Raw genomic sequence first — 19,926 nt, forward strand, 5'->3', positions numbered from 1 at the left:
CTTCCAGCTGCTGGATAAACCCTGGAGCGCGAGCAGCGGGATAAGGGATGGACCGAGGGACAACAGCCACAGCCGGGCTGATGCGTGTCCCGGGCTGGAGCTGCTGTGGCGATCGCCCCCGCGATCTCAGCCTGACACCTTATGTTAGAAACATGTACTAAAGTGGTGTTCAGCAGGAACTGTCAGACGTTCGCCCCTCACCACTCCAAATTCAGCTGCATTTCAGCCCCTTCTCTTTCAAAGCAGCAAGAGCAGGTACAGCGTTTGCCCTCTCACCTTCACATGCCCTGGTCGGGCAGCTGTGTGTTATATTAAGGATTTTTAATGGATACAGCTCTAGGCAGGTGTTGCCAGCTAAAAATACAGAATTCCAGGGAGAGCAGGAGGGAGCATGAACATCTTCAGCAGCAGGAACACGGCAGAGACTTGACATTTCTGTAACAGCAGCAAATCTGTGTGTTCACTGGAGATGTATAATTGTCCTCCCAGGGAGACGGTAAGTGGCCGTGGCTCCCTGCCTCTGGCCAAGCCGGATCACACTGTGCTCTCACTGCTTTATGGTTTTGCTTTCCCAGAGCTGCTCTTGGGCAGAGGGAGGGGAGTCCCTGCCATTACACCCCCGCTGCTCTGGCACCCCACTCCTTGGGCAGCTTTTGTGCAGAATTATGAAGGCAAAGGGTTTGTTCTCAGTACGAAAATCCCATGTCCCTTTCAGGCCACTGGACACACTGAAGATGTTGCTGGGGGAATTCAACATCTATGGCAGCAATTTTACATAAATTACACAAGACTTTAGCAAACCTGATTTCCAGCACCGTGAGCAGAAAAAACACAGGTAAAACTGGTTAAAAAGTGAAACCTGCTCCAGCCTGGGGACTTGTTTTTGGTCTTATGGGAATGACTTCATCTACCTGGAGTCAGGGCACAGCCGGCACAGGGTGGGCTGAGCCAGGACCTGCCTGCATGGCCACAGAGCCCAGCCCTCATGGGAGCACAGGGGAACACACATGCCTTTCCTTTAAAGGCAATACAGCCACCGACCTCTGCCACCTCGTGGGAGTGACACTGGCAGGAGCTGGTGTCCAGCTGTTCCCCATCCAGTCCATGCTGGCTGCACAGCCTGGTGCCACCAGCCAGCTCCTCCCAGTGGGGAGGGGGTGCAGGTGCTGATATGGGGCTGTGGGTGATGCAGCTCTCCCACCTCTCAGCTCGGTGCCTGTGCCACCCAGCCCCTGGGACTGCAGATGTTGGGCTGGTTTAAAGCAAGGCCTGGTGGCATCCAGTAAGCCAGGAGGAATGGGACAGGACACAAGGAGCTGTGGGCAGCAGCAGTGTTGTGCTACCCTGGAGCTGGGGAACAGCAAGATCTGACCTGCTCTCACCCTGCAGCAGGCAGAGGATGCCCCACCTGCCTGCCAGGAGCTGGGTAAGGGTCCAGCTTTGCTTCTGCTTTTTAATTGATCCCTGCCTGCTGTAACCTCCCTTCTCTTGGAAAGCAGACAAGCTGTATGCCCTCCGGTGAGCAGCTCTCTGCCTCGCTTCACCGGGATTCCTCTCTGCACCTCTATGACCACAGCACAAGAGCACAATACTGCAAGGCACTGTGCAGCAGGTGAGAGCCTCTCTCATCTCCTGGGGCAGGAGGGACTGCTGGGTGTTACAGCTTGGGTATGTTACATACTTGATAAGCTCTCCCTGCCCAGTGTGCCATGCTGTGGTGGGGAAGGAGAGACGGAGGAAATCTGTGATGATTCTTTGTTCACTCCATGGTGAGAAACCAGCCCTGTGATGGCTCAATATCCTGCGCAGAAACGTTGGTGGTCCCTGGTAGCTGGTTGTCCCCCCCATCCCAAGGACTGAGCTGGTGGCTGGAGTCTTGCTGCAGAGCACTCGGAATGCAGAGCCTGAACTGGTAACAGATAAAGACCTGGGGTGTGATACTCTGTGGAGGGCAGTGTGAGTAGCAGTGGGAGGGATTGATGCTGGTTAACGCAAAGTGTCCTTCCCTCTGCCTTTCCCTGTGCAGGGGGGCACAGAGGGGATGGGGCAGCAGCCAGCAACCGGTCACTTCGAGCAGCCCTCGGGGAGGCTCCGCAAAATATCCTCCAGGTTCCGCTTGTCAGCCTGGATCTCAGCCAAGTCACTCTCAAATGCTTGGATCTTCTCCTGCTGCCGGGCTGCCTCCTGCTGCAGCCAGCTGAGCTGGCCAGCCAGGGAGCCCGGTGTGGCCAGGCGCTGCCACAGCCGCTCCAGCTGCACTTGCCCAGCACTCAGCACCGCCTCCACCTCCATGTCCTGCTCTAGGTTGCCTGGACAAGGTGAGAGGACATGAATGAGAGCAGGCAGCTGGGTAGGAGAGGTTCTGGACATGCTCCAGGGGCTCAGACCCTTGGCACCAGGCAAACTATAGGGAGCGGGTGCAGCAGGGCATGGAGGCTTTGCAGCTTCCCAGTGATCACAGATAAGCAAACAGGACTGTGGCTCCAGGCAGGGCCTGGACACGTCTGTCTTACAAATGGGTGATGTCCACCCTTTTGCAAAATTTCTTGGATGCAAGACTCCGGGAGTACTCAGAAATATACCCAGATGATCAAAGCGGGAGAAGCTGGAGCAAATCCAACCAGCAACAAGGAGTGAATCCAGCCCAGTACATCCCTCAGCTCCAAAGGGAGCCCTTAACCCAGCCCTGCTCCTTCTGAAGGTGTCAAGGGAGATCAGTGTCCCCACACCAGGCATGAGCACACACATTCATTCTTCATGGGGGTTTTCCTCAAGACATGAACCTTCCAGAAGTTTTGCTGAGACCATGGCTGATCTCAGCCAAAGAGCACCCAGCTCAGCCTGGATGGCTGGTGAGAAGGAGACCCAGCATCAGTGATTAGGTGTCCATTAGTTCCCAGCCCTTCCCTGGGAACCTGGACACTGTTCCCACCCGGGTCTCACCAAGGCTGCTCAGCAGGTTGTTCAGGGTCTCGATGTCTGACATGAGTGAGCCCCGGGCTTCCTGGAGACTTTTTGCCATCTCACTCACCTCTGTCCCCACCTTTCAAAAGAGACAGAAACCCAGATCAGGGACCCTGTTGGCCCTTGGCTGGATGGGAAAGGGGATCCCAGGAATATCCCCAAGGCATTACCCATACTGTGGATCCCAAAAGCTGTGTTGTTCCCTTTGCTTTGGGCTGTGAGCAAAGCTTGTCCAGGCTCCAGAGGACACAACCTGCCCAAGGGCACCCAACTCACCTGGTGTGCTTCCTCCAGGTCCCCCCTGAGCTTCTCAGCCATGTGCTCCTGTCGGGATAGCTCCCGCTGGGTCTCATTGGCACGCCTGGCAAGCTGTCTGGCGTGCTTGTGGGCCTGTTTGCTCTCCTGCAGCACAGCCCGTGCCCTCTGCAAAGGGATGGAGGTGGGGACAGTCACCTGGGGACATGCAGCCCTGCCTGCAACAGGCTGGGCTCTGCCTGTGGTGGCTGCCAGCCTGGCCATGCCCAGCAGTTCCCCACACCTCACTCAGACCTTGGCACCCTCCTCAGAGACTTTCTCAGCCTCTCCAGCTGTCCTCTGGGCTCTGATGGAGAGGGACAAGGAGTTTCCCAGTGTCTTCTCTGCCTGTTTAATCTTCTTCTGGGCATCCACCAAAACCCTGTTCCGCACAGTGGCCATCCTCTTCCTCAGGGCAGCCAGGCCCTTCCGACGCTGCAGCATCTTCCTCATGCCTGTGGGGACAAATTGGCTGCCACCAAACTGTCCCCTTCTCCCCTTGGCACCCAGAGCCAGTGTGGTGAGAGCCAAGCTGTGGCTGGACATGCTCTGACCGGTGCCTTTTACCTTCCAAGCTGGTCAGGAGGGACTTGGCATCAGACTGCACAGCTTTTCCATGTGAGACAGCCGAGGTGGCCGTGTCACGGGCAGAGCCAGCCTGGTCCCGCAGCTGGGAGAGGAGAGGGAAGGAGTGAAGCTGAGGAGTGCTGAGAAATGTGGGTCTCAGCGAGCTCCCATTTGGCATGTGAGCTCCTTGGGAGACTCGTGAGCCCAAGGGGAGATGTCTCCCAAAACATCCTTTCCCTGGCTGTAGGCACAGTCCCTCCTGTCACTGGAGCAGCAGGGATGGGGCTCCCCATGCAAGTGAGCAGCAATTACCTGCTCGAAGCCATGAGTCCTCTGCAGCTCCAGGCGCAATCCTGCTGCCAGTGCGCGGGATGTCTCGACAGCCTGCTGAGCCAACAGCTCCTGGGCTGCTGCTGCCTGCTCCAGCACTGCCAGGTCCTGTACCAGGGCTCCAGCCTGCACTGGCAGTACCTGCTGTGGGGTCAGGAATGCCAGAGCTCTATGAGAGCATCTCCCAGCCCAGGAGGCAGCACTGCTCAGGGAGTAGGTTTACCAGCCGTAGCTTGTGTGCTGCTCACCTGCCCCAGAGCAGCCACCTGCAGAAGTTTCTTGGCCATGTCTGCGTTTGCCTGTTGCACAGCTGCCAAAGCTCTCCTGGCCTCTTCCATGCCCACACCCAGCTCCTCCTGGGCCCGTTGGATCTCCTCGTACCTATGTGGACAGGATGCTGCTGTCAGCCCAGGCCCTTTGGTCCCTCAAAGGAGGGAGACCTGGCTCCAGACACGGGTGTAGCAGGAAAGGCTGGAGGTTTTCCCTGAAATACCCGCAGTATGGAGCACCCTGTCTTTCTACTTGGCAACACTGTGGTACAATGATTTTGACAGGGCTCAGCACGTCCCTGTTGGGCAGATGCCAAATCACTGTGATCGAGTCCTCTAACAGGGACCTGGCCAGAGGCAAGGAGCTCTGGTGTCCTGCCAGCCCCTCACCCAGCCTCCAGCTCACGCTGCGCATCCCGCGTCGCATTCCCTTCCAGCAGACTCCGCAGGAGCTCGGAGCTGGTGTTGGAGGCACGCAGCGCTCTCCTGACCACTGCTTCCACCTCTGCAACAGCGCCCTCGTGGCTGCAGGGACAGGGACACTCAGAGACATGATATTAGGAATGGCCTCCTGGGAAAGGAGCGGCTTCCCTGCACCCCCGGCTGAGCAGCCACCTCGTCTGCTTGTCGCAGCCGTACCTCTGGGACAGAGCCCGTGCCTCCAGTGCCCAGTGGCTCCAGTTTGAGGGCTGCTGAGGGATTTCCTGGGGAATCTCCTTAAAATGCAAACAGCAGCAGTGAAACCATGGCAAGGAGCAGGGACTCTCAAGCCCCACCAGCCCAGCACCAAGAACCTCCCAAAGGGCTGGGGCAAGGAAAATAGCCCTTCTTGACTCAGCTGCAAGGAGGGTTATACCCACACAGACCCCTGCTCACCCACTCTGCTGGTCACATCCACATCCCACCCCACCAGTCCTGGGGGCACATCCCACTGCCCCCCAGGATTGCCACCAGCCCCTCCAGGAGCCCAGCTCACCGTGGTAGCCAAGGTGTCTGCAGCATTCAGGATCTCCCGCTGTGCCGACTGCAGCACGGCCCCGATCTCTGACAGCAGGATGCAGGTCTTGGCAGATCCGTGGCCAGAGCAGTTGGTGATCTGGGTGGCGTTGGTGAGACGGCCTCGTGCGGTGTTCAGAGCCCCTGCCAGCTGCCCCAGCTGTGCCAACAGGGTGGCCCAGGCACCTGTGAGCACCACAAGCAGCTCGTTGTCCATAGATGTGCTCAGGGCTCCCTGCTTGCCTGTGGGGCTGCCCCACGCCCTCCCACCCACCTGCTAAGGAAAGGAGAAGACAGTCCCTCCTGGTGATCAGGAGGGACCCACATATGCAGCACCCAAAAGGCACCCATGTGTTGGTGCTCAGCTCTCAGTAGCACCCATCACCACCTGCTCCAAAACCTCATGGGTGCAAGCATCCCTGCAGTGCTCTGTCCTACCCAAAAAGACATATCCTCCCCTCTGCACTGCCCTCTGGGTCACCCCATCACCCACACTGAGTCCAGCACTGACCCGGGAACTCCTTGCACCCACCCAGCATGTCACACCACCCTGCAGGAGCAGAGGGCACCCAGAGGGGTCTTATGGGGCTCCTCCATGGTGGAGGGAAGAGGAGTCCCTATACCTCGCAGGACATGGGGAAAAGGGGTGTCCCTTGTACCTTGCAGGAGGTGTGGGCTGGGCAGCCCATCTCCCCGGGGTGCATCCCCCAGCATGAGAGACTGGCCTGGGTGGGCATTACAGCCTGGTTTCTGCAGCCATTCCTCCATCTCCTGCAGCCTGGCCTTCAGCTGGTCAGCCTGCAAGCAGGACACAGGGGGACATGGGGGGACAGTAAGGCAGGGCAGGGGTTGGGGTGCTGTACCCGCCTCGGCAGTGCACAGGCTGTACCTTGTCCTTCACCAGCCCGTAGCAGGCAGGACACTGCTGGCAGTGGGAGCTCAGAGGGTCAAGGAAGAAGTTGGCCTGGCAGCGGTCGCACTTGTAGCCCACGAAACCGGGGTGGCAGAGGCAGGTGCTGTTCTCGTGGCACTGCGGGGTCACGGAGCCCAGTGGGGAGCAGTTGCAGGCTGCAGCAGTGGCAGAGAAGTGTCATACTGTGCCTGCCAGCCCTGCTTTAGGGACCGAGACGCAGACCCCACCCCCATTACCTCGGCAGCCCCTGGCAGAGAAGCCAAAGAAGCCGTGGTGGCAGCGGTCACATTGCCTCCCCGTGACACCTGGCTGGCAGGAGCACTGCCCCGTCACTGCGTGGCACTCGCTGTCACGCGACCCTGTCGGGTGGCACTCACAGCTGGCACGAGAAGTGGGGGGACATGAGCAGGAAATGGACCCAAAGAGCAGAGAGCAGAGCCAGGGATACAGGGCCACCCTGTCCCTGGCAGCCCCACGCCATGCCCCACATACCTCTTGCACCCCACGGCAGGCTCCAGGCCGTAGTAGCCAGGCTGGCAGTGCCCGCAGGCTCTGCCTGTCACGTGTGGGAGGCAGTGGCACTGGCCCGTGAGGGGATTACAGCCCTCCAGCCCTGGGTCTGAGCCACTGGGGTTGCAATCACAAGCTGTGGGAGACAAAATAGCACCTACATCCCAGCACGGAGCTGGTGGACAGGACTGTGGGAATGGGACACCGGGGCTGAACCTCCCCCCCATCAATGTGGAGAGTCACGGCCCCCCATCAAACAGGACTTCTAGAGGCTGAGCCCCTGCAGACCAGAGTATCTCCAGGGACGGATGGCAATGGAGAAAGAGGACAAATCCCATTCCAGAGCATTTAGGGCCAACCTGGACCATCCAGCACCCCCTAGACTCACTGGGCATCCCCCTTTCACCCTTTGCCTCCACTGCTGGGAGGATTTTGGCTGCAAGTGAGCTGCCCCCAGGACTGTACATACGTGCACACTTCCCAGCAGGGCTGGGAGCCAACGCGTCCCCGTAGAAGCCTGGCTGGCACCTCTCGCAGTGCTCGCCCATCGTGTTGTACACACAGCGCAGGCATCGGCCAGACACGGGGTCACAGTTCCCCACGGCATTGAGATCCACGTTGCCATGACACTGGCAGGGCTCACAGGGATGCACAGGCCCCCTCTGCCCCAGGGGGTCCCCGAAAAACCCGTCATCACAGAGCTCACAGCGTTTCCCTGAGGAAGGTGAAAAGATGGGGAGGGTTTGGCTGTGTCGGTGCTGCCCACAGCTCCCGTGCCCACCCACCCCCAGCCTCACCTCTCTGCCCAGGGGGGCAGTGGGTGCAGACCACCTCCCCACTGCTGGGCACCTCGGTGCAGGGTGAACCTCCAGGGCAGGGGCACGGCTTGCAGTCATCAAAGCGCCCTACGAAGGGGTTGCCATAGAACCCGGGGCTGCAGCGCTCACAGGAGGGACCCTCTGTGTTGTGCAAGCACCGGCAGTGCCCTGTGGGGAGAAGAACAGAGCTGAGGGTCTGCAAAAACCCAGCCCCAAATAACAGAGGGGACCGCGGGAGGGATGGAGAGCCCAGCGCCGAGTGTGGCACACAGGTGCCAAGAGAGATGTGCAGCTCCAGCCAAAGGACCATGCTGGGGTCGCACATCTCCAGCCAGTGCTCAGAACATTTTCCCTCCCTTCCTTGTCCTTGCTCAAGGGAGAAGGTTTTGGAGAGCACACGGGGGGACACAGCTGCGCGGGGACAAGGCAGAGCTGGCACAGGCAGCACCATCAGTGTGTGTGTGGAGGCTGTCGGCGCCTGCCATAATCAACAACACATTTCTCAGCGACGAGACGCGTCCTTTCCAGCCTGTCATGGAAAACACAAGCAGCCGTCCCGGCACCCACTGGGGAGCATCTCCTCCAGGGCAATCCAAGCCGGTGAGTCAGCCTTCAAAATCGGCTGTGAGGAGGAGAAGTAGGAGGAAGATGAGGAAGGGTGCTCAAGGAATCCCCACTTCCAGGCAGATACTCTGCTTCACTAGGGAGAGGAGGAGCTACAGGGAAGATTTTCCCCCACAGTTTGTGGGGTCAGGTCGTACCAGGAATGTTGCGCAGGAGGGAACGGGTGTTTTTTTCCATTTTCCCCACCTCCAGGCAGTAAGACAAAGGAAAAGAAAGGAAAAGCGAGTGGCAGGAAGAAGTGGAAAAATAAACTAAAGGAAGTGCGCAGGCTGGCAGAGCCCAGGCCAGGACATCAAAAGCCTGGCCCCGTCCCTGGGGATTGTGCAGCGGCGCCAGCCCCGGCTCTGTGAGATGAGGGCAAGTTTGCAGAGCTGCCACCACCCCCAGGAGCTCCCCTCTATCCAGGATCTCCGGGTAACAAATGCATCATTGTATTTCCAAGCTCTTTCCAGCACTTGTCGGAGCTGCTGTTGTCTGCAGGGGATGGGGAGCACGGCAGCACCTCATGAGCCCCACAGGGCTCTGGTCTGCATTTCCTTGGGGCTGACAGCAGCAAGGCTGCTGTTGGATTCACGCGGCCACCTCAAGCTCCATGGCAGCTGTTTGCAATCCTGCTCCCCTTCCCAATCCAAAGCCACCCAGACACTTTGGCAGCAGAGGTGAGTGACAGCACCCTGTGAACCACCCCAGACACAGCCATACTGCCCCAAAGACTTTGCTTTGGCTTTTTCCTCCCTTCATCCTCAGTCCCTGCTGCAGTCACACACCTCTGAGCTGGATCTGGAGGCAGAACAGGTCTTGGGCTGGCAGCACAAGGGCCAGCTCCTCCCATGTCTTCCCACAAGCCTGGCACTGATGTGTTTTCCTGCTCTTTTCCTTGTTTCTCTGCTCAGTTCGACCTCCAGTTTGCAGATTCCAGGGCTGTGCCCAGTCCTGCTCCACCCATCGGGCAGCAATGCTGCCTGTGAGACCCAGCCTGGCAAAACCCTCTGCCTCTCTGCTGCCTTGACCTCTGCTCCCACACTCCTCTGAAGACGAGCACACTTCCCTTCTCCTCCTTAAAGGTCATATAGCACCATGAAAAATGCCCCTCTAATTATAAGTTACCACCATTATTGCACTTCATTAATTATCTCTGTCTTTGCAGCTACGAACCCAGTCCCTACGAGCAACTCGACTTGCAAATTTTGGGTACAGCAACCCCACCAATGGTTTCAGAACAAGCACAGACATGGATTTGTCACTCGTGCATGGGGTGAGTGGAGGGGCCGGGGGGTGCACACCTGTGAGGGGGTGACAGTCCCCGTGCTGGTTGCAGGCACAGGGCACACAGCTGACGAAGGGGCCTCCGAAGGGGATCTCCCGCTTGAATCCGGGCGCACAGGACTGGCAGAACTGCCCGGCATAGCCCGTGGGACACGTGCACTCCTCCACCCAGCCTGCCCGTGTCCCCAGCCCAGGGCTGGCAGATGTGAGCTGGACCTCGCTCAGGGACAGCCTGCCTGCGAGAGGAGAGAGCGGGCTGAGGATGGGATGGCACATCCCATGCTCGGGTCTCCCAAATCCTGCCTGGAAATGCTCCAGACAGGCATAGGAGACACCAAAACACCTTCTGGAGAGCCCAGGGGTGTTCATAGAGAGGAGCCAGCCACTGCTCCAACACACCCCCTGCAGTGCCTCTCGTTCATCAGTCTGCTGCTGCTTTGGTGTCCCCGGCCCATCCCAACTTGGTCCCTGTGGGAATGTTGAGTGTAGAGCACCCACCTCGCACGGGGCCACGGCTCACACGGAGCCGGAGGGCGGTCAGGTTGGAGAGCAGGCGCTGGAAGCTGAAGGCTGACAGCAAAGGCTCTGCACCCTCCTCTGCCTCGTGCAGCCTGTTGGAGAAGGAGCATGTGAGCAAGGACAGGGCCAGTCTGAGAGCCATGTGGTGCAGGACAGCTTGGCTCCCTGGCTGGGACCCAGGCACAGCAATGGGAGCACAGTTAAATCCCTGATGGGGGCAGAGAGTGGGGCTGAACCCCATAGCAAAGGGCAGCCCAGACAAGATCAGACACACTCTGCCCTAAACCCCACTGAGGTTCCCCAAAGCACTGTGACAGGTACCTGAAGGTGACAGCTTGCTTTCCACGCTGGGACTGGCTCTTGCTGCTGGGCATGGTGATCTCCATCCCCTCACCCTCCAGAACCAGCTGGACTTGGAGCAGAGGCATCCTGGGCTCTGTCCCTGTCCTGTTCTCCACCCCCAACAACAGGGACAGGAGCTGCCCATAACTGAGGCGCTGGTTCTGCAGAAACTTCTCTGCAAAGGGAGAGAGGAGCAAAGTTTGTAGGACTTGGAGGAACCAGCTCTGCTGGTGAAAATCCTATTCCCACCAACACCATCAGGAGCCAGAGTCACCCCCCTGGAGCAGTGCCAGCTCCAACCTGCTCTCCCTGCAGATCCGCTGTTCCAAACCTCCCCACCGCCTTGTGCTATTGAAACACGCTCAGCTCTGGGATAGAGCCCAGTGCCTCACACACCAGCATAGCAGTGGGACACCCCATGAGAGCACCAGGGGGTCCTCAGGGCAGAGCAGCACCCCAGGGACCCAGCACACACAGTACCTGGTGCATGAAAATCCACTGGCTCCTCTCCATCCCACTCGGTGAAGATCTCCCCGCCAGCCCAGCGTAGAGGCAGGTCTGTGGTGCCTGGAGTTGTGGCAGCCCAGCCCTCCAGCCCTGTGTGACAGCACACAGTGGCAATGTTCACCAAAGGGAGCACCAGTAAGGTGCTGCTTTCAGGGCCTCTGTCCCTCCTCCTGAGGCTCTCCAGGGTCTTGGAAGGGGCCAGCACTTTGTAACACCCTGTTCCACTTGGGCTCTGTGCTCTCGTGCACTAGAGGGTGGCCCCTAGCCAGCCCCTATCTGTTTATTTTTTTTTAGATTTGGAGGAAATTATTATCTTTAAACTTTTGCCTCCCTGCCTGTGCTGCATTGCTATCATTACTGTGGGCTGGAAAGTGCAGGAAGCCTGGGGAGAGATGCTGGAGAAACCCAGGGAGAGATGGGGCATAATTGCATTAAGTTGGTTTCCTTCAGAAGCCAGTTAAACTCTCCCCCATTCCCAAGGGTTATTTCTTCTAGCCCTGCAAGACAAACAGTTGGAAATCCCTTCCCAGCTCTCAAGTGGGCTGTGCTCAGCTATCAAATCATCCCCAGTTTGGACTCTTTCACCCAGGACAGGAAAATTCCATCTGATCCAGCTCCACTGTAGATTGGGGAGTGCTTTGGGGAATGGGGCTTTAGGAGGGTGTCATGGCTACATCTCAGCCCAGGGCTTTGCTAAACCAGTCTCAAAAGGAAAAGCCCTAGATTAGCTGTGTAAAGGGTGGAAAAAAGGACTCGGTTTAAAGCCTGGCTCTGTTTCAAGGCCGTGGAAGACATTCCAGCAGTACAGCAATTGGCTGCGTGGCTTAATTGCAATCAGGATCAGCCCGTGCCAGGCGGTTTCGTATCCATCTGCTCGTCAGGGGACAGGCGAGGCAGACAGGGGGTGTCTGCTGTGAGTGCCCGTCCCTGCAGGGTGCAGGGGGGGAGTCCTGGTGAGCGGGGACTTGCGGTGAGGGCTGCGGTGTCCCTGCAGCAGGGCTGCACACGCCGGGATGCGCGGCAGATGGCAGGGTTTCCCCGAGCATCCCGCACACATCCAGCCCTGCCACCACAGCCCTGGCTGCAGCCAGGCAAAGAGCACCCCATCCTGCTCTCCCAGCCACCCTGCCACATACCAGTCGAGGGTGGGGAGAGGAGGGAATAAAGGGGAAAGTCCACAGCAGGCTCCATCCTTTTAGATTTTAACTTTCTGAGCTGGTATTGTGGGGCATGCCTGGCCCCACAGCCCTCCCTGAGCCATGCACAGCCCCAGGAGCAGGTTGACATGGAGGTATACCACGAGGAACCAGGGAGAGCCCGTCCATCCCCATGAAGCTGGGGGCAAAAGCAAAGGTTTAACAGTAAAATAGGGGCAAGCCAGAGAAAATCCCTGCTGGCCATCACCACTAGTTAGCCATAAAGGGGAATGCTCAGCCCCAAGAGGGATGCTCAGCCCAACCCTTCCCAAGCTTTTTTGGCTGGAGGTGGCACAGCTGTGCCTTCTGTTTCACCCAGGGCTTAGTGGTCAGTACCGTGGCTGAAGTCAGAGCGGATGTGAGTCTCCTCATATCCATCGGCTGCCGTGCAGGCGGTGGAGTGGCCATAGCAGAAACAGCTGGTGCAACCAATGGGGTTGTGGGGCTGCAGATTAAACCAGCCTGGCTGGCACCTGGGCATAGGGAGGAAATGGAAGCAGGTGGCACAGGGCAGGCAGAGCTGCAGGGAACCCAGGGTGGGACACTGGTGGCAGCTTCTTAGGTACCCGGTCCCAGAGGTCCAGAGGGATGCAGCCCCACAGTCTTGCCAACAAGTCCTGTCACTGATCCCAGACTGGAAAGAGACAGTGGTCCTGTACCCATCCCAGGGCCGTGGTGCTTACCTGTTGCACAAGTGCCCCTCCACCCTCTCCTTGCAGGTGCAGTGCCCTGTGTTGGGGTCGCAGGTCCCAACGCTGCCTGCTGGGTCACAGGTGCATGGTCTGGATGGAATGAGATAAAGGCATGAGGTGAGCCCTCCTTCCATCCCGCTGCTCCTGCCCAGGGCCAGGCTCCTCCTCACCTGCAGCCACCTTCACTGAGGCTGTGGTAGCCGTCCTTGCAGCGCTCACACTTCCAGCCCGTCACGTTGGCTTTGCAGAGGCAGGTCCCCGAGTTGTCACACTGGGGCTGCAGGGAGCCTGTGGGGACCCCGGCCAGCCCTGAGGCTCAACAGGGCGGACTCAACAGAGACACAGGGCGGGAGCAAATGTGTAAACCCCGAGCAAGGGAGAACCCAACAAAACCATCCCTCCCAGCTAACTCCAGCTGGGACAGGGGTTGTGCAGCCGGAGCCCAGATGGGCACAGCCCCACGCACCTGCGGGGTGGCAGTGGCAGGGCTGGCAGGCTGTCTGTGGCTCCCAGCGGTAGTGGTTCTGCCGGCAGTGCTCGCAGTGGGGCCCGGCCGTGTTGTCGCGGCAGTTGCGGCAGTGCCCGCCGTGCCCGCTGCGCCGGTACAGCTCCCGGTCGTAGAAACACTCCTCGGAGCGGCCGCTGCAGTTGCAAGCTGGGGGGAAGGCAGGAGAGGAGGTGAGCCCTGTGCCACGCAGGTGCTACAGGGGTTACAGCAACCTCCTGTGGGGTCGGATGAGCCAGAGGGGCCGCTTGGCTCAGCAGTGTGAGCTTTCGGCAATGCTTCTGCCACTGGAAGCAGAGGTGGGTGCAGCACCATGCATGGAGCAGATGGCTGCGCTCACGGGGTGAGGGAATGGGGAATCCACAGGGTGATGCTGTGAAGGGAAGCCCTGGGGTGCAAGCCCTCCCTCCCTTACAAGCAGGTACTCTCTTCCTGTACAGGAAGGGCAGGAACCCCTGGATGAGCCAATGCAGCAGCAGTGTGGCCACACGCCTTGACCACAGAGACAGCCCGAGTGATACTCACGGAGACACTCGTTGGCAGCCTCGGCGGTGCCGCGTGCCCAGGGCCGGTCCTGGTAGAAGGGCTGGCAGCGCTCGCAGTCCACGCCGGCCGTGTGGTGCTGGCACACACAGACCAGCTGCCCGGCCTCGTCTGGTGCACACTCGCTGGCGTGGCCATTGCATTTGCACCTGTGGGGAAACGCCAGCACGGGGGAGCCTCTCTGTGGGCAGTGGTGGCAGTGGGACAGTGGCCAGGCTGTGTGTGGCCCTGCCAGGCCGGCCACAGGGTGAAAGCAGCTCAAGGCTGTGCTGGTGTTGAGGCCGCCCATGGTGTCCCTGAGATGATCCCAGTCTGGCCAGTCGGAAGGTCACACGCCGAGGGTGGCCTGTGCTAACCAGCTCCATCTGCTGACCCCGAGCGTGGGACAGCAGCTGGGAGCCATCCCAGCCCTGCTGCCCAGGGCAGACAGCTCCCTCCAGAATGGAGAAATTTCCCACTCCTCCCAGCTGGGGAAGGGCAAGTGCAGCACAGCCCATGGGCAGCACCAAGTGGGTGCCAACTGTATCTCTGTCCCACATCAGCTCCCCCTTCCCACAGGCAGCTGCTGCAGCTTCTCTGTGTCCTTGCTGACTTCAAGCTCCTCCATCAGCCTCCGCAGCCTCAGGCCATGGCTCCACTAGAACCACAGGGACCCCTTTTGCCATGCCCAGGGACCAGCAAGGCCAAAGGAGGAGCAACACAAGCCCCAGTGTCATTAAAAGCCATTGGGCTGGGAGGGGACGAAGCAAATAAAGCAAGTGGAACATGGAGAAGAGTTTGTGGGGAAAAGACCACCTTTCTGTACGACTGGGGAGGCTCCAGGTTTTATCACCCATCTCTGTATTTCCAGCTCTGGTTTACATATGGAGGAAGCCACATCTGGACAGGTTTCCCAAAACCACAGTTCAAATAAGAGTGGTGTGGAGCAGCTGCCCCAGCCCCACAGCCCCAGGAAGGTCCCCGTACTCCTGCCCTCACCCCAATCTGGCTGCCCCTCACCTGCCACCGACTGAGAAGTCAGAGATAGCGTAGTAGTATGACTGCAGCACCTTGGGGTCCTTGAAGATGTCATCCCCAAATGTGTTGAGCCGGTTCAAGGAGATAAGCAGGTCAGTGACTGTCACCCAGTCCTGCAGGAGACACAGGAAACGCACCTTGTCAAGGGGTCAGGGCCACCAGCTCCCACCTGGGACTCATCCTACATCTTTCCATACAGGGATGCTGGGCATCACCAGTGCTATTACCCCACGTGGGTGCATTAGTGCTCTCAGTCCCCGGGGGTCCATACACCCACCCCCTCCCGCCCTGGCAGCACCTGCAGCGCGGGGCTCCCATCGAAGTTGTAGGCGCTGGGCCGTCCCTCGAGGGTGGAGAAGGCCACGTTGCCCCCGCTCAGCGGGGAGATGTCGCTGAACTCATCAGTGCAGAAGGCCACCTGCTCATCCTCCCCCGGCCTCAGGTACTGCCGCGGCCGCTTCCCGTAGGTCTTCTCACAGGATGCACTGTAGTACTGGAAGGGCACCCAGGGCCCCTCAGCGTGGCTGCGCTTGTAGATGGCGAAGCTCTCGGGGCGGCTGGTGTGAAACTTCAGCCGCACGTAGGTGATCTCGTAGGCTTTGCCTGTGGACAGACCCACCGTGCTTTGACCCTCTCCCAGCCTCCCGATGGGCACCACCAGCCTGAATTATCCCAGTGCCCCATCCTGCACAGCTGCTGCCATCCCGCTGCTCCTACTGCATTGTCTCCCTCTCCATACCACAGCCAGAAGAGAAGAAATCACCATCCAGCTGCCCTTAACCAGCTCCTCCATGGTGCAGCTCCATCCAGCTCCAAACTGGCTCTCACCCCAATGCAGCGCCCACCCCTTGAGTGAGTGCACTGGTGGGTTGCGTGGCCAAAGAGTCACTGCAAATCCAGGCTCTATCCAGCTGCAGGGAGGAGAGTCAGACCCACAGCACTGGGAGCATCCCCAGGGCAGTGGTGCCACAGGGATGGAGAGCTGGAAAGGGTCAAGGCCAATCCCTTTCCCAGGGATTCCCAGGGAGCTGCGTGCCAGGACCCAGCCTCGCTGCCATGTTTGCTGGAATGAAGACAAAGGGAGGCCACCAATCCCTGGGGCAGCCAGCGAGCTCTGAAAGCACTTGAAAGAATTAGCAGAAAGGAGAAGAGAAAACACCAAAGTGAACATCAGACCCTCTTAATTGCCAGAGATGAAGGACCAGCTCAAAGCCTGGATTGCTCCATAACAGCACCACTCCTGACAGCACAAAACAATTAGCTGCAAGGTTTTGGCTTTATTTGAAAAGATAATGAGTTGGGAATGTTATAGGGGTTATTCTGGGACTAGGAAAACAAGCCTTTAATTGGGCCCATATGAATACTGTCGCGTATGTGCTGCGACTGCTGCGGGGGAGCCAAGGCAGTCAGCTACCAGCGCTGGGAAAAGCAGCTGCATCCCATCAGGGATGCGGGGAGCGCCCGGCTGAGTGCCTGGAGCTGGGGACAGACCCGCTTCCAGCCCACCCGGAGGTGACGAGGGCCAAGAAGGGTCTGCAGCCGGGCTGTCCCATCATCGCCACGCTCCCCTGTGCCTCTCCCCTCCCTCTGGGACCCCTCCAGGCTCGTGACAGCAGGGGTGCCCTTGTCCTGCACCCCGAGCAAGGGGGGGGACGCCTGGCAGGCGCCGGTTCCCAGACAGCAGGGTCCCAGGGGGGATGTCTACCAAAACAGCAAGGTCAGGGCCATCACCTCCCAGAGCTGTTTCCTCTGGGAGAGGAAGGGAGCTCAGTGCTGTGTCAATAAACAGCCTCTGCCCCATGCGGCCCCGCACGAGGGGAGTGGTCAGCCAGGCTGGGGGAGCCCCATTTCGGTTCCTCCAGCCAGGATGGAGGAGACTCACTGCCCTGTGGAATCATCCTGAGGGAGTGTGTGCTTATTCTAGACAGGTTTTTCAATCAGCCAATTTCTACTTAGAAAAACCTGAACAAAGTGTTCCCTTGCCTCCCGTGGAGCCTGAACTGCAGCTCATACAGCACTGGGGACTCCAAGAGGATTTTGGAGAGAAGCCTGTGGGACAGTCACACCACTTACATGTCCCCAGCCACCTCCAGCCCCACAAAACCTCAGCACTGGGCTCCCGTCCCACAGGAAAATCAGAGGCAGAGTCACAGACACAGATGCTGCCTGATCTAGACACTCCAAAATGAGCCACTGACATTCAGGGAGCTTCCTGAGGAGCCCTGGTGTCTGTTGCCTTCGCAAGCCATGGATATTTTGGGTTCCTCCCTGACATCTGACAGGGCAAGTGCAGGAGCCATGGACAGTTGGGATGATCGACCCGCTCCGAGTCCGGTGCACCGTAACGGCACGGCTGAAATCTCCCAGGGAAGAGAGGTTTAAAGGAGGATAATCTAGTTAACGCCAATCAACAGCATGCAGGTAAACACAGCTCTTGTCCAACTCATTCCATATCTTATCTAATAAGCTCCCCAGGTAACCACCCTGGAGAACCTACATGACGCGTGTCTGAGCAAGACAAGCAGGCTGAGGGGACACGTTGCAGGGGTTAAAACACCCCATTACCCGGTGGAGCTCACGAGCAAGGACTCATTCTGGGAGGCTGCAGGGCCAGTTGGGCTTTTTCTCCTTAACCCAAGTGAAAGCATTAAGGCAGCAATAAAAAGGTCTGCAGCTGGGACAGAAACAGGGCCTGGCAGCTCTGGCAAAGTCAGACAGTGACGTGCCAAGCACCAAAATGGCACTTTTTAGCACAGCAAGATATAGAAGCCATGCAGGAGAAGGGGACATTTGCAGAGAATGCTCCAGCTCAGGAAGGGCCACAGGGACTGGGCTGGAAGATGAGCTTGGTGCAATTCTATAGCCTTGGCTGTGTTAACATAGACACAGCAGGGTGGGCACAGAGACTGGACTTCACAGGAAACCCGAGTGCAGGGTCCAACAGGGACCACAGACGGGCCAGGGAAGAGCTGGAAGAAAGGCAGAGACTGGGAAGCAAGCCCCGGGGCCTGTGGAGCCCGCACATGTCGCTGCACCAAGCTGGGATTGGTGGCCACAAACTCGGCTGGTGGCACTTTCTCAGCCACACAGGCTGCACTCGGGTGGTCTGTGCCCCAGGACACACACAGATAGATTCGGGGCAATCTGACAGTGGACAAGAGGCCGGCAGATCCCCGCGGACAGGGCTGGCAGGAGTGGGAGCAGGGATGGCAGGTTCCTCCGGCATCGCTTCTCATGCCCGGCAGGGAGCCCAGCCCCGGCCCGGGGACAGGACCAGATGTCCTCCCGCTCGCAGGGGGCTGGGAAAGCGGCGACCTTCGCCCAGCCGGGCAGAGCCCGCGTCACTGCCGGGGCAGGCACGGACCCTCCACCGCCACGGCGACCCCAACCAGCCTGGGTGCCACCAGCACGGCTCTGGGCCACACCAACACTCAGTTGTCCCCTTACCTCGCTGGGCTGTCCCCTTACCAGCTCCAGCCGCAGCCCCTCCACTACCCCCCTTCGGCATGCAGATGGCAGGAGACTGCAGAGAATGAAGATTTTACAGCGCTGGCCAACAGCCAGGATAGTTTAGATGGTAGGAAAATGTTATAAAACCTTTTTAAAATGCCAGGCATGCCCCGTGGGTTTTAAGTACCCTCCGAGCAGGCGGCTTGCACAGTATTTAAAACACAGAGGGGCGGATCCCAGCTGGGGAAACCTACTGGGACTGCACGATGTATGCAGAGCTCTGCACCCCGAGATACACTGGGCACCCTCAGCAATGCAGGGGGTGAAACGGCAGGGGCTTGGCACCCATGGTGCTCGCTCGTCCTGGGCAAAGCTCTCCCAGGGGTAGGAACCACCTGTCTCCTGCTCCACAGACCTCCACAACCAGTAAAACGCAGCCGGGGATGAAAAGGAGGGCAGGCACCCGGGTCTTGGGAGGCTGGGAAGCAGCACAGGCAGGCATAGCCGCTGGCATCCTCATCCCATGAAGGACCAGGGCTGATGGACAGGGCTGACCCTCCGAGTCCTTTCAGTGCTTTGCAGAGGGCACCTCCCTCCTTGCACCCCCTAAAAGACCTGGGGAGGGTCCTGTCCTTAACTCAGCACCGGCACCAAGAGCTACCAGATGCAGGAGCATCCATCCTTCCCACTCCCATCTCTGCACCCAGATCTCGATGCCCCGACAGCCGGTGCCCCTCACCAACACCACTGCTGGCACTTACCGAGGTGGAGGGTGATGTTGACGGAGTTGGGGTGCTGGATGCCGAAGGCCATGGACTGGCTCTGCCACCAGGTGCTCTCCTCCTGGCTGTGGAAGTCGGTGAGGAAGGAGGCGTTGTGGTGGAGCCGGGGGTCGGCGGCATCGCAGCGGTGGCACAGGGCGCTGTCGTGGCGGGTGCCCATCTGCAGGCAATAGTCCTCCGGTGGCGACCCGCACGTGTTGGTGGCCCGGGCGGCCCGGCCGAAGGCGGCGTTCTCGAAGACGGGCATGCAGCGGCGGGGCTGCCCCCGGGGGTCCCAGCAGGCGGGCGAGCCCCCCGCCCCCAGCCCCAGCCCCAGCCCCAGCAGGGCCAGCAGGCAGAGCCCGGGAGGCTGTGCCATGCCGGGGCTCGCCTGGCTGGACTCTGAGCCTCCTCCCGGTGGCAAGGCGGGAGCAGGCAGGACGGGATGGGATGGGACGGGACAGGGTGGGATGGGACGGGACGGGTCCCCCTACCCGGCACCTCCTCTCGCTCCGAGGTCCATCTTGTGGAAGCTGCTGGGAATGTCGAAATCTTCGTCTGTGAGCCAGAGCTGTGGGGTTGGTGTCACCGCAGGCCATCCTGGTCCCCAGGCTGTGGGGACGGGCAGGATAGGACCCTCCAGTGGGATACATCCCGGCCCCGTTGCTTTGGGGATGGGGGATTTGCACCTCCAGCTGCGTGGATGGAGCAGAGCTCCTCCGTTTCTCAGCCCCAGGAATGAGCCTCACATGTAGCTTTTTTCCTTAAATTGGTGGGGGTCACCACTTTTCTTGCAGCCCCAAAAATCAAAAAGGGGTGAGTGAAAGGCTTTGGAGCAGACCC

General features: G+C 59.3%; 1 protein-coding gene across 1 annotated transcript; it reads right to left on the reverse strand.

Moving 5' to 3' along the window:
* Positions 1-304: 304 nt before the first annotated feature.
* Positions 305-19,462, reverse strand: LAMC3 (laminin subunit gamma 3). The gene is made up of 28 exons (XM_027650295.1): positions 19,084-19,462; positions 15,171-15,475; positions 14,855-14,985; positions 13,838-14,004; positions 13,274-13,462; positions 12,978-13,095; positions 12,799-12,897; positions 12,452-12,588; positions 10,893-11,009; positions 10,392-10,587; positions 10,050-10,162; positions 9,569-9,787; positions 7,641-7,829; positions 7,313-7,558; positions 6,826-6,979; positions 6,570-6,712; positions 6,310-6,488; positions 6,080-6,218; positions 5,401-5,606; positions 5,064-5,140; positions 4,815-4,949; positions 4,404-4,536; positions 4,138-4,299; positions 3,826-3,928; positions 3,514-3,713; positions 3,241-3,387; positions 2,944-3,043; positions 305-2,309 (listed from the first exon to the last, which is right to left on the reverse strand). Exons 1-28 carry the CDS (start codon positions 19,460-19,462, stop codon positions 2,065-2,067), a joined length of 4,728 nt encoding a protein of 1,575 aa, XP_027506096.1. The 3' UTR covers positions 305-2,064.
* Positions 19,463-19,926: the final 464 nt, after the last annotated feature.

Source organism: Corapipo altera, unplaced genomic scaffold (assembly GCF_003945725.1).
Source record: "Corapipo altera isolate COAL_440 unplaced genomic scaffold, ASM394572v1 268, whole genome shotgun sequence".
Lineage (NCBI taxonomy): Eukaryota > Metazoa > Chordata > Aves > Passeriformes > Pipridae > Corapipo > Corapipo altera.

Excerpts from the sequence above, each read along its gene's own strand:
- LAMC3 (XM_027650295.1), bottom strand. The coding sequence starts at position 19,462 with ATGGCACAGCCTCCCGGGCTCTGCCTGCTGGCCCTGCTGGGGCTGGGG. Across the intron at positions 15,476-19,083 it reads CAACATCACCCTCCACCTCG|GCAAAGCCTACGAGATCACC; the intron begins GTAAGTGCCAGC and ends GTCTGTCCACAG. Across the intron at positions 5,141-5,400 it reads CAGACACCTTGGCTACCACG|GAGATTCCCCAGGAAATCCC; the intron begins GTGAGCTGGGCT and ends TTGCATTTTAAG.